General features: G+C 38.7%; 1 protein-coding gene across 4 annotated transcripts in view; it reads right to left on the bottom strand.

The window, feature by feature from the left end:
- Window positions 1-12539, bottom strand: part of LOC131437705 (serine/threonine-protein phosphatase 4 regulatory subunit 1-like) — a 474879-nt gene that overhangs the window by 10224 nt on the left and 452116 nt on the right. For all 4 annotated transcript variants that reach the window (XM_058607222.1, XM_058607223.1, XM_058607224.1 and 1 more), the window contains 2 exons: window positions 9085-9236; window positions 1703-1858 (listed from right to left, as the gene is read on the bottom strand). In XM_058607222.1, the coding sequence (XP_058463205.1) occupies window positions 1703-1858; window positions 9085-9236 (308 nt within the window). The remainder of the gene's footprint in view (window positions 1-1702; window positions 1859-9084; window positions 9237-12539) is intronic.

The following is a 12539-nucleotide window of genomic DNA, read 5'->3' as shown; positions in this document are numbered from 1 at the left end:
TGACCAGCTTCAAACTCGTCAAAATGGCTGTGATATGAATTTGAAAATGGACACACGGCACAACCATTTTTACGATTTGACCGTTGGTCTCTGCTAGGGACGAAATAATAAAAAAGCACGGGCACTCGATTGTTGGTTGATTGGTGATTTTCGCCACCCGACTGAGCTCATCAAAATGGCTGTGATATGATTGGGACGCTCGCTAATGAGGCGAAACGCGACTGAAAACACATAGCCACAACCAATTGATGAGCTCAGTCAAGCATCCTTTCCTGCAAAGAACTTTGCGGGGAATTTGCGTCTGTATCGGAAACGGATGCGCCGTGGCTCTGGTGGCTCTCTTTGGTGATGATCTCCGATGACAGCAGCGAATCTAGACGATTAATGTTTTGAGTGATCTTGTATTTTTTTTTTGTTTTTGTTTTGTTTTATTGTGCGTGAATGAGTGAAGCGTTGCTCATCAAAGCTGGCTGTGATAGCAATTTCAATGTGGCTGAACTAAAACAACCAAATTTGATGCCAACACAAATCACTCCCCGTGGGTTTCTTTCAATGATGAATTCAATTTCGATTGTCATTAAAATGCTCCTATCGAAAAACATCTATCAACTAGAACTCAATCATCGCATGCCCTACATACGGTGGTGGCAGCCGAAGACAGGACTTCCGCTACGCGTCACTCAGTCTACTAACTAAGTCAATCATTTCTCTGTACAGCTCGGTATCCATCAACATGAAAGACAAGGTAGTGAGATCCCAAGCGCAATAGGGTAAAACTATCTCACTACCCATGTCTTTCTTGCTGCCAAATACGGTACTTTCTGGGCAGGAGAAAGCTGCCCGTCAAACTATCCAACATCACACCATAGTGCTAACACTGCAGTAACACACCACACCACTCCATAACATTTCTACCAACAACGGCACACCACCACACACACTAACCCCTCCCTCATCCCACCATGTTACCGCTCGCTGCCTACCTGACCGGAGCCCGTGTTTCCTCGTTTTAAAATACAAAATCATATTCCCTACCGAACAGCATCAATCACACATTTGTTTTTTTTTTCGTGTGTCTTCAGCAGCGCTGTCCTCATATTCTCGGTGGATCGTATGTCATTCATCATTATCATCAGCGCACAACGCCGACTACGGTAGGGCCATCCTACTTTAGCGGCCAGCAGTCCCATTAGGCCCCACACTTCCCAGCAGCCTGCCGTTTGCTGGAACAGTTGGCCATGGGAAACTATAGTCAAACAATTTCACTGCTTTTAGACTATGCACATCTATGGCTACCCGTACACATACACACAAAACACATCGACGACAGTTATTATATTCAAACCACTACACATCACCTCACCGAGGTACCCGCTGCAACCGGAAGGAAGCCGTTTCTGCCGTCATTTTCCTGTTCATGCTTCACGAGTTTCCCAGTTCCCCGATCGGCATCACGGTCCTATCCTAGTAATAATGGATATAAAACCGCACACCTGTTCCTTCGTCCTCCACTATTAGCCCATACCCAAAATCAGGAAAAAAAACTGTTACACACCACCAACCAATTACTTGTCCCTCCTCTTGGATACACGTGTCCGGTACTAGGAAGAACCTTCAGCCGATTCATGCGCGAAATCACACCCAAATTCAAATTAATCCCGAACAGAAGAAACACACGCAAAAATATCCGAACAAAACTCACATGTATGAAGATTGCGTACAGTTCCTCGTCGAATGTGTCCAGTGGTTTGCGGCTAAGCTTTTCCACCACCGGACAGACGGTTTCCTCCGTCGTGGCCTTGTCCAGGAAGCCCTTCTCGATCAGATAGCTGAGTGTCTCGAAGGCACCGCAGCGAACCTGGAATGTAGGAAGAAACGGCACAAACAAACAATCGATTAATTAATGCTACTGGTTGTGTGGCTTAAAATAGGGGATGGCAGGTGGTGGGAAATTTAAAATAATTCCAGAATCGGGTTGTTGTTCTAGTTGATGTACTGTAAGTGTTAGATCCTTGTCTTATATAGTTCTTAAAAAATTGGGTTTTTGGGTTGATTTTTCGATGTACACTAATATTGTGAAATATTTCTTGTGTTTTAAATAAGTAGCCAAACTTTTGTGGACTTTTTACTATAAATCTACACTAAAATTTTTTGCAATTAAAATGAAGATATTTTTCATATTATATAATATTATATAATATAATAAATGGCAATGGTAACCTAAGGAATAGAATGTTCGATTCCAATACTAGATTCGTTTAATCAACTTGATTCTTCAACTCAGTATCCGTCAGTAAGGAAGGGGGCATGCAGCATCCCTAAATTTATCTCATTTCCATATTTTTTTAACTAACACAATATCTTCCAATTCATAATTCAGCTTGCTTTGATACCTCGTTCGAAGCAGACCGGAAAATAAAGCCTCTTCTAAGCGAAACGACAGAAGCAAAAAGTAACACAGTTTGTGAGCATTCACGTTAATTCTAGAGAAGCGGTTTATTCTACAAAGCGTTAGATTTTATAAAATTACGTAAACTTGTAGAAAACTTCAAAGCTCTAAGACTATTTTAAAAAAAGTTCTATAAAGCTTTATAAAAGGTGATTTTTTTGTTGGTATCTTTTTGGCAACACTGTTTTTGACAGATCTCGCGTGAATCATATCTTGTGTCGTTGTCAAACTTGTTCAGTTTGGTCTATAATTTAATCATAAATCGTCGTTTGTGTAATTTAATCATGAATGGGCGCTGGCAAAGTTGGGGAAGATCCACTTTTGTCGTGAATACGACTTACTTTAGTATGGGGTGCCTTTCCAAAATTTACCCTCTGAGAGAGTGATAAGTTTATGATCGTGAATATCTCTTGTTTTATCTAACGAATCTACATAATTTTTGCTACATGCCATCGGAAATATGATCACAATTTTATGATAAAATATTCAGTTGCGTGACATAATCTCAAATAATTCAAAATTAAACTTTTCTGAAATGTTTGGTATAAACGAGTATCAAAGGGGATAATCCATAAGGCGCGTTTGCCTTTCTCGTATTCTTAAAGCTCATAGCTCAGTGATTTGTGAAAGGATTTATATAATCTAACTACCAATAGAATCGAAATTTTTCAACTTAAGTGTGTAAGGAAAAAGCATTGAAGTATTTCTTTCAATGAAATGCAAATCCGAAATGAAATATCGATATTAAAATTCTATATGCTGCTATTTTTATAGCCGTTAGAACCGCCCATTAGTGAAAAAGCTACAAACGAAATCAGGTAAAAACAAGCCTCTCAACAAAAATTGGATCAGTTTGGATTCTATCGTCACTGCGAGCAGATGTATTTTGTGTCGTTTGCAAAGCTAGCTTCGCCTACGACAAGAGCGATTACGTCACAGCTGTCAGTCATTTGCATTGATGAAAAAACAACGGCGGAGAGCATTACACAAAATCAGCCGTTCTAATGGCTCTAAAAATTTTCTAAAGAACTATTAGGATTTGTTGTTCGCAAATCAAAGGTAATTATCCTCAGTTTAGTGCAAATCAAGAACAGTTAGATTTGTGCACTTTTCGCTGTGTGAAATTCACAGTAATCGAGATCAAGTGAAGCCTTCTTTGTTTTTGCGAAAAATGTGGAAAAGAGGAATGCTTGCATAATTCATACAATTGATCAACTAATTGATCTTCGGAAGTGTTAAGGAACATGTCAGTTGTTTTCGTATTCACGACTTCCAGTTATGTCTCTGACATTACCCACCCGCCTTTTTTTTGTTAAGGGCCAACGTTTCGAAGGTTGGCCCTTAACAAAAAAGGGGCAAAACTACTACAAATCGACTACAAATATTTTTGGTCAAGTATGGTTGCCCTGAAGATGAAGGTATAACACTCGAAACGAAAAATAAATGTTTAGATTAGAAACCATTTAACCAAAAAGCCATCTTTCAATTTGAAACAATACTAATTGGTTGCAACCGCATCAAATTAAGTTAAATTGAACGAATTGCACTTCGGATTGCTTTCTCACCCACCATATAGCCCAGATCTGGCCCCCAATGACTACTGGCTACTTGCTTATCTAAAAAAAAAACTCGCCGGTAAGAAATCCAACACAAACGAAAATCCAAACAAAAGACAAATCCTTCATCATCGACATGGCATCGAGAATTTAGAGTAGCGTTGGCATAATTGTATTGCTCTTGAAGAAGTTTATGATCAGGCGATTTTGGAATGAATAAACCAAACAAACAAAAGGTACCGTTGCCAGCACGAAAAAAAAATACAGGGTTGTGTACGAGACACGACCGATCATGATGACATTAAAGATGCAATTTTCCAACTGGCTCATCAACAGATTTAAACTTGCAAAATAGGCAAATAATTGTGAAACACTATCTAGGATTCTAGCGCCAATGTTAGGATTTTAGGAAGTTAGAACCTTCAATTACTGATAGAACCTTCAAGAGCGTTCAAAAAGTATTTATAATAATATTTTTATGTGAACCTCTGCTTTCGTTTGTAGAGATTTATCTACACGGCGAGCGCCACCGGTGATTTGTTCGCTATGTTCGATGCATGTTATTGGGTAACGTTGAATAATGGTCGTGCGTGAAGTCCACAACAGATTGGTGTTTCCGACAAGCCTGATGTAGAAATTTCCGCTGTTAACGCTGACGGATATCTACGGAGTTCTATTTTCTCTACGTTAGATACGTGGTTTATTTCTTTCGAAAACTACAGAAAATTGAAATTGAGAATTATACAATTATCATCTGATATTTTTTATATGCCAAAATTTTCCCCTCTTTTCCGTGTAATTCCGGAACTGCATGTCGATTTCGCATGAAATTCAGACGTTTTGTGTGGAACCATAAAAACTTAAATTTCAATCAAAGTATGTGAAAATCGGTTCAGCCATCTCCGAGAAAAGTTACTGCACAAAAGTGTTACATACACACAGATATTTTGCGAAATCGACGAATGGCATATGACACTCGGCCATCTGGTTTTCGGTTCAAAAGTCAGTTTTCACAGTGATTCTTTCTTTATGAGGAAGGCAAAATATGTTCACCGCGGTAAGTATTGCGAGAAACTGGACAATAAGTCATCTACGTCTAAGGACAACAATATTTCTTCTACGACAACGACACCATAACAATGGACGAGGACGGGAATAGTGAACCATTGCTTTCCTTTCACTCGCTGGATATCAATGACAACACCTAGAGTAACTAGAAGCTGGTTTTCAGCGATGGCAAATGTCATAATTAACCACCCCATGTCTGAACGTCGAATCCTATATCCAGGATTAAAAAGTGATGATTTGTATTGACCTCTTGAATTAAAAAATACTATTGTATTAGGGATAGTTCCATCGGAAGAACCACTCAGAACTTGATAATACTACCCCAAGAACTATTTCTTTTAAATCGTTCCTTCGTTCATCTATATTTTAATATGTTTCTTCGAAGAAGGTAACTGATTGAATTTTATTGTAACAAATCCAATGATGGTGAGTGTTGTGAAAATTTGAACATTTGTCATACTCCTTCATGAAATCGGTTCATTTCGAATTTGTTCATTTTTTGGAAAAGAACTCCCGTTCACTTTCTTCTAGGAGAATCAGTTCTACTGAACCTTTTGTGAATGAATTGCCCAACTCGGTTTCGAATCTTATGAGCGGGAATAAGAAACTAAATCCAAGTAGGCTACATCACGCTACATCCGTCGAACCCCGGAAAATAACATCGTTATCCTCAACACCGAAAACAGTGTATTTATTTACAATGATACTTACGGGTGTATGATATTCTGTCAAGCATACAATGCAACTAAATCAACCGAAATGTGTCACTTCGGAAGGTTTCATTAGATTTTGGGTGCACACAATTTCGTACACGGGCTCAAACAATGATAACATATGGGATCAAAACAAACACATTTTCCAGATGAGTCTTCTTTCGAATCGACTACAAATGTCACAACCCACGCGCCCATACAGCATCCCTCAACCGAGGCTTTCACATCCCCGTTTTGTCTACCGAAGACTACGCCCTCTGTGTGTGTATTTGTGCTGCACTGCGAGGTTACAGAATCTCGATTTCAAACGAAAATCCTGCACAGAGAGACGGCAGACCTGCTGTTTGAGGGTGCTAAGGAAAAACCGTGTCAGAGAACAGTGCGCCCACTGGTAGCGGGGGTGGAAAAACAAGACATAAAACAATAATCAACAGTCATTTTATCGATAATAAAAACACCCGCCGCCGGTTGTTATTTCTCGCCCTCGTCCGAAGGATTGGCTTTTTCGCTGGTTGGGCCGGCCGATCGGCGACCAAACCCACGATAGTTGTGTACCTTTCCCGCACGGATCCTTCTTCCCTGTGTCCTGTCGGTCAGCCTGTGTGATGCAGCGCACAGTTCGGAGAACACCGAGTCCATTTTGCACCCCACGTTCGTTTGTTTTCCAGCTGGCACCGGTTGTTGTCCCCACCTCCAGCTAGGACTCACCTACTCCACCCCACAACCCCCGTGTTAGCCAAACAGCACGGTTATGGGTGGGCGCCAATACGTGTAAATGACGCTAGGACGCGATGGTTTTCGGAGCAGCGGATTTTTTTCCACTTGTTGAATTGTTTCGCTTCGTACATGACCGTCCGTGTCTGTGTCTTTGCCATTGGAAGGTCATCAGCACATATCGAGCCTCGGTAGAACAGGCGTAAAGCGAGTGATAGTCAAAAAAAATCTAACGCATTTGTTTCAGTACGTATACGAAAAAGTATCAACATTTAGTTGGAAATTACAATTAATGCCCTGCTTCTACAAGAGTACAAGAGTACACAGGAACGTTTCGAGGAATTGGTTTAGGTTTCATCACTTGAATTTTTATTTCTTTATTTCTGGGGCAGGGATAATAAGCTGTTATCAATATATCACTATGTCTCCAGTAGGCATAAAACCTCCTCATCTTTTGTACCAACAGATTACAGAATAGCTTCGAGGCTTTATTGATAGTATATTCAATGTGCAGTTTGTAATTCATTTTCGAATCCAAGATAACTCCCAAGTTTTTAAAATACGATTCTCGTCCAAGAACGATTTGTAAGATCGTGTAGTCGAATTCAATCATAGAACGTTTGCGAGTGATTGAACATTTTGAAGCATTACGGGCATTCGGTTTACTTTACACCAATTTGTAAAAATGTCCAGTTGTAACTACAAGAATCTGGCGTCTTCGAGGGATTTGATAAGGTGAAAGAGTTTGAAATTTTATTATGCATCTTATCAAAATTGAATTGAATTAAATTAAATCATTTAGGTAAAGTAGAAATATGAATGGTCCAAGATGACTACCTTGAGGAACTCCGGACAGGAGGAGGAGGAGGTGTAATGCAATCTCCCACTTTCACTGGCATGTCACGAAAAGTTAAATATGAGTACAGCCAATTAAGAAAAGGTCCGTTGAATCCAAGTCTACTCAATTTGGAAATTGTGTTCCGATGGTTGATCTTGTCTAAAGAAGCAGAAAAATCAGTATATATTGCATCTACTTGCAGTCGCACTTGCAGGGATTTAATGATAAACGAAGTGTAAGATACGAGATATGTAGTAGTAGATCGTTTCGGCATAAAACCTCACACTTTGAAAAAAAAAACCTGTGATTTCACATCCTGTTAGATGCACATAAAGGGAGAGTCGCAGTTCACGCAATATTGTGTCTAAAAGTCCATGACGTGAATTCATTGAAATAAAAAAAAAATGAATACTGATAGCGACTGCCGCGACTGGAACCGAGAATAATTGGGTCACAAAGTACGTCCGTTAATCGTTTGATCCACAACCGACACCTGTAAAATTCATGCTAATCTAACATTAAGTCATTAAAAATGAAATTTTCCGTAATTTGATGAATTATGTCTTCATGAATTACATCGTATTAGGGATAAGGTCACCAGTAAAATTCATTATCTTTTCGATTACGTGTTAACTTTCAGATATATAATTTGAGCAATTATGTATGATGGAGTCCATGACGATTACTTCGAATAATTTAGTCACTGCCCATAACACCGCTATTCCACGATAATTTGATATTTAGGTTTTACTGCTTTTCTTAAAGACTGGAAAATGTATGAATCTGAATCTAAAATATTTACAATGATTATCGTTATCTGTTCGATTCCCAATAATATCGCCTTAACATTACTGAGATAACTGCCTACTCAGTCTAAAACAACTGGTATAAGGTAGGGACACAACGACAATCTTTTCTCTTGGGTCTTGACTGAAGTAGGAACATCACTGTCTATACACTTAGAAAAAATCTTGTGATTTTACATCTTGTAAGATGTACATAAAAAGAGCTTCGCAGTTCACGTAAACTTACGTTCAAGAACATGTACATGAAATTTATTGAGATAAAAAGAACACTAATAGCGAGAGCGGTGATCTGAACCGAGAGTCGGTGGATCACAAAGTACGACCGTTAATCGACTGAACCAAAGAAGCACACACCTGCTCGGCTGGTAAGTGGTGCATATAAATTCATACATTCGTAATTGCTAGCCAAATGGATGGTATTACATTCCTGTAGTGGAATTTGACCTTCTGTTTCAACAGACTTCGCAGCCGATTCAGAGTGTATGGAACCATTGCATAGCTAGTGCTACGATTCTACTGACACTACGGGACATTACATTAGGAACAAGTAAAATTCAGTCTCATCCAACATTAAGTCATTACAAATGAAATTTTTCGTCATTTGACAGATTAAGTCACCAGTAAAATTCATTTTTTTTTCTGTGTGTAACCTTCATTTATTCAGTTCGTCCATTAGCTAGGTATAATGAATTAGCAGAAGATCTATTTGCACAAACAAATCTTCGATCATCGTGGGTATTGTTGACTGCACACACAGATAGGCAAATGACTATTGAATCAGAACAACACTAGAAAAAACTGCACAACTAGTACACGTACTACTTCTCGAATATGCCTCGTACATGAGATGAGTGGAGGGACCAAGGTAGCCAAGGTCATGATGACCCAGTTCAAAATAAGATTTGTACCTTGAAACTGTACACAATAACGATATACTTACTCCCGGATCATCCGTAAGGTAGCGGATCGTGATGCTGAGAACTTTTTCCAACACGCACCGACCGAATTCGCTGTTCACGCTCTGTTCCCGGTCGAGGCAGCTTACGCACAGACGCTGCAACCATGATGATAAATTGGACCGCACTGAGATCTCTGCAAAAGAAAGGAAAAACAAAAAGTTTCCGATAAGCGAATAATTGAAATTAATTGCATATAAACGATCCCCGAGGTGGCATTAGTAGTTCAACATAATCTGCTAATGCACTGATGAGCTGAATGCGAAACGTAAGTAATTAAAATTAGTCATGTGCACTTTAGCACAGAACCGGAACCCAAGCGGTACCAATGCCCCAAATGAATAAATTCAAATGTTTTGCACAACATTTTATAATTTTTTCGATGAAAAATATTAAGAATGTGGTCGGTTAAGAAGTATTTTTTCATTATTTTAGGTGTCCACTGCACTGTTTTAAGTGCAAAATTATCAGAAGCCGCAAAATCAAAGCAACATAGTTGTAGTAAATGTTTTTATTTGAATTTTTCATTTTAAAAATTTTGATTTGTTTGATGGTTGTTTAAAGTCAGAACTGCGATTTTCACCGCAAAAATCCACCATTTTGTAGCTGTAGAACCTCCCCAAATAAACGAAAACCGAAAAGGAAAACGTTGCGGTTGGGTTATTTTATACGTTAAAAGTGTGACACGAAATATTAAAACGAGAAAAACGCACTCAAAGTTTATTGTCTATGAAATTTGTTTTTCCAGGGCGCGGGTGGTGATATTTTCAAAAAATCATATTTTTTCTTTGTATTTTGTAATCGAAGCAGATCTCTAGGGTCCGTGCATTGAGCTCTTGCCTCTTCGCAGTATGAAATAAGAAAAGATATATGCCTATAACTTCCAGAGTTTTGTTCCGATAGGTTTGAAATTTGGACAAAACATTCTTGAAATCAGTTTTTGCCATGACTGAGTGGAAACATATTTTGGAGAAGCCTAATGAATGAAAAACCTACAGAAAAAATGTTTTTTTTTTGAAAAAAGATACGCTCAGAGACAGGACTCGAACCTGCGTTCTTATGCATTCCGTGCATACGCGCTACCATTTCGCCACCCTAAGCCTTGTGAAAGACACAGCTCTAAAACACGACTAGGCATGATAGAACGTACATCGAACATGATCTACATTCTGACCGTCTCACAACCGGTACCATACATCCAAACATCTTCTCTGTTCATCAATTCTCGAAATTTTTTACTATAAGGATACAAAAAAAAAATGTTTTTTTTTCTTCAAAAGTGTAAGACCATACTCGCCCCTTTAGCACCAATATTTCTATCATATTCACAACGCTGTTTTATGGCCTAGTAATCCGTTGTAATACCGGTTAGATAATTTATTCATGATAGTATAAATACTCTGTCAGAAATGAACCCCGGCTATACTATGATGCAACAACTTCCAGACGTTTCATCACTCAGCTCACACCGTTCCCATATTGCACTGAGTTGAGCTTTTGAGTACAAAAATACTACATATCAACTATCGTTTTTCATGCTATAGCACCTTGCGACAGGACAAAGGTGCAGCTCTGATGGGTGGATGTGAAAATTGTGCAAATTACGAGCACCCAACCTATACGAAGGCTCGTCGCGTATAAATAGGATGATTTGCTATTAGTTTTTGTTGCGCGATGTGTTCCTCCCATGTTCTGGATGTGTCATCAGCTTTCAGTTTCACTCGTTGGAACCGACGCTGCTCACATGAATGAGGTGATAAAGTACATCGTGTTGCATCCTGTTGCTGCGAAATGTTGCGATTGATGTCCCGTGGCTTCAGTGTCGGCGTTCATCGACCCATGTGAAAATGAGACAGCAGAACTCTATCGTATAAAAAATCGTGAACTTATGAATTGGTTTGATAATCAAAATTGGAGGTTTAACATTCCGACACGGAACATGACCTGCTCTTTCGACGAACTTTACAGTCCATTTTTGGTGGACAGAAAAATCTTATTGCTATCAGTGCTACGATCCCACTGAATTTAACAATCATTCTAACAGTCAAAAAATAAAAATCAGCTATCATCACCGATAATAATCGTCGGTGATTATTGCTTGCAGAATCTCCCCTGATCATGATAACGAAAATCGTTTGATTGTGTTGCGCAATGATCACTTAATCAAATATCGCCGCTGAGTATAATTTGATTTCTTTCAATATCACTACAATGATATTCTTTAAATTCGCACGCGATTAGGGATGATCATTCCCAAAATTATCAGCCATGCAGCGATTTTCACTAGCACATGATGATATTCAGATGTCGAAAGTCCAACACGCAATAGCAATATGCAGAAACAAAAGATTTCGTTTTAATTCTAGGATTGATTCACTCCAGCAGAAGTAACAGGAGTGCAGGGTTTTGCGCAGCGTTTGAGCCAGTCCTCTACTGAGAAGCGATCTTGACTACGACAGCACTTGGTAGAGCACCCTTCCACCGGGCTGGTTTGAACACTTGTTTGAGTTCGCTGTAGTTGAGTCCTGCGCCCCTGTTACATCTCTGTAAGAAGTTCAAGTAAATATCGGTGATATTTTTGAAACTGCTGCAACTTTGTGATTGGATTTTGTTTTTTATTATTGTCAATTGTTTTTAAACACAGCATGGCATATGAGGATTAGTTTGCAATTGATTTTCAACACATCATGATATTTGATAATTTGATATTATCGCTTTCAAACAACAAGCCGATATCTTACACGCAACTTTATTGGATTCGATTCCAAGCCCGAACATTACGTTTTTTTTTATCGTGACGACACAAAGGAATTTAGGATCAGTTCAGCTGTATATTTGCCAAATATTCAAACAAGTTACTTTACGAGGATGTAAAACCTTGTGAAAATATGGAAAAACTTGAAGTTGGCTGTGACGATAAAAGTCCAATAGGGTCAGAAAGTGTTTCTGCCTCAAAAAGTGAATGACCACAAGATTATTTAATACGAGTATCGGTTTAGTTATATAATAATTGAATTATAGGCCAAAATATTTGTTGTACTACACGGAATGGAAAGTTCCGAGACCTCTTACAGAAAAGACGTGAACAGTTTCGAACCGTGTATGTATATTTTTGTTGAGAACAAGTCTCTAGATTGCCCAATATCAAATTTCATGAAAAATCTATTCACTAGTGTTTCAAAAACAGCTGATCGTGTCAGACGAGTTCTAGTTTTCATCAAACTATAGAAAAAGACGCAATCATGCATAAAAGCAATGGTGAAATTGTATGATTCGCGGTTCGGATTTGTCCACCATCCCCCGTATTCTAATAGACTATTGTCTATTTCTAATAGACTATTGTCTATTTCCAAACCTGCAAAGGTTTCTCGAGGGAAAGTAATTTTCGTTGCCTTGACAAATCTTTTTTTTAAAAGGCCTTGACAAATCTTTTTTTTAA

The sequence above is a fragment of the Malaya genurostris genome, chromosome 3 (assembly GCF_030247185.1).
Source record: "Malaya genurostris strain Urasoe2022 chromosome 3, Malgen_1.1, whole genome shotgun sequence".
Classification (NCBI taxonomy): domain Eukaryota; kingdom Metazoa; phylum Arthropoda; class Insecta; order Diptera; family Culicidae; genus Malaya; species Malaya genurostris.
This window is presented reverse-complemented; position numbering and strand designations above follow the sequence as displayed.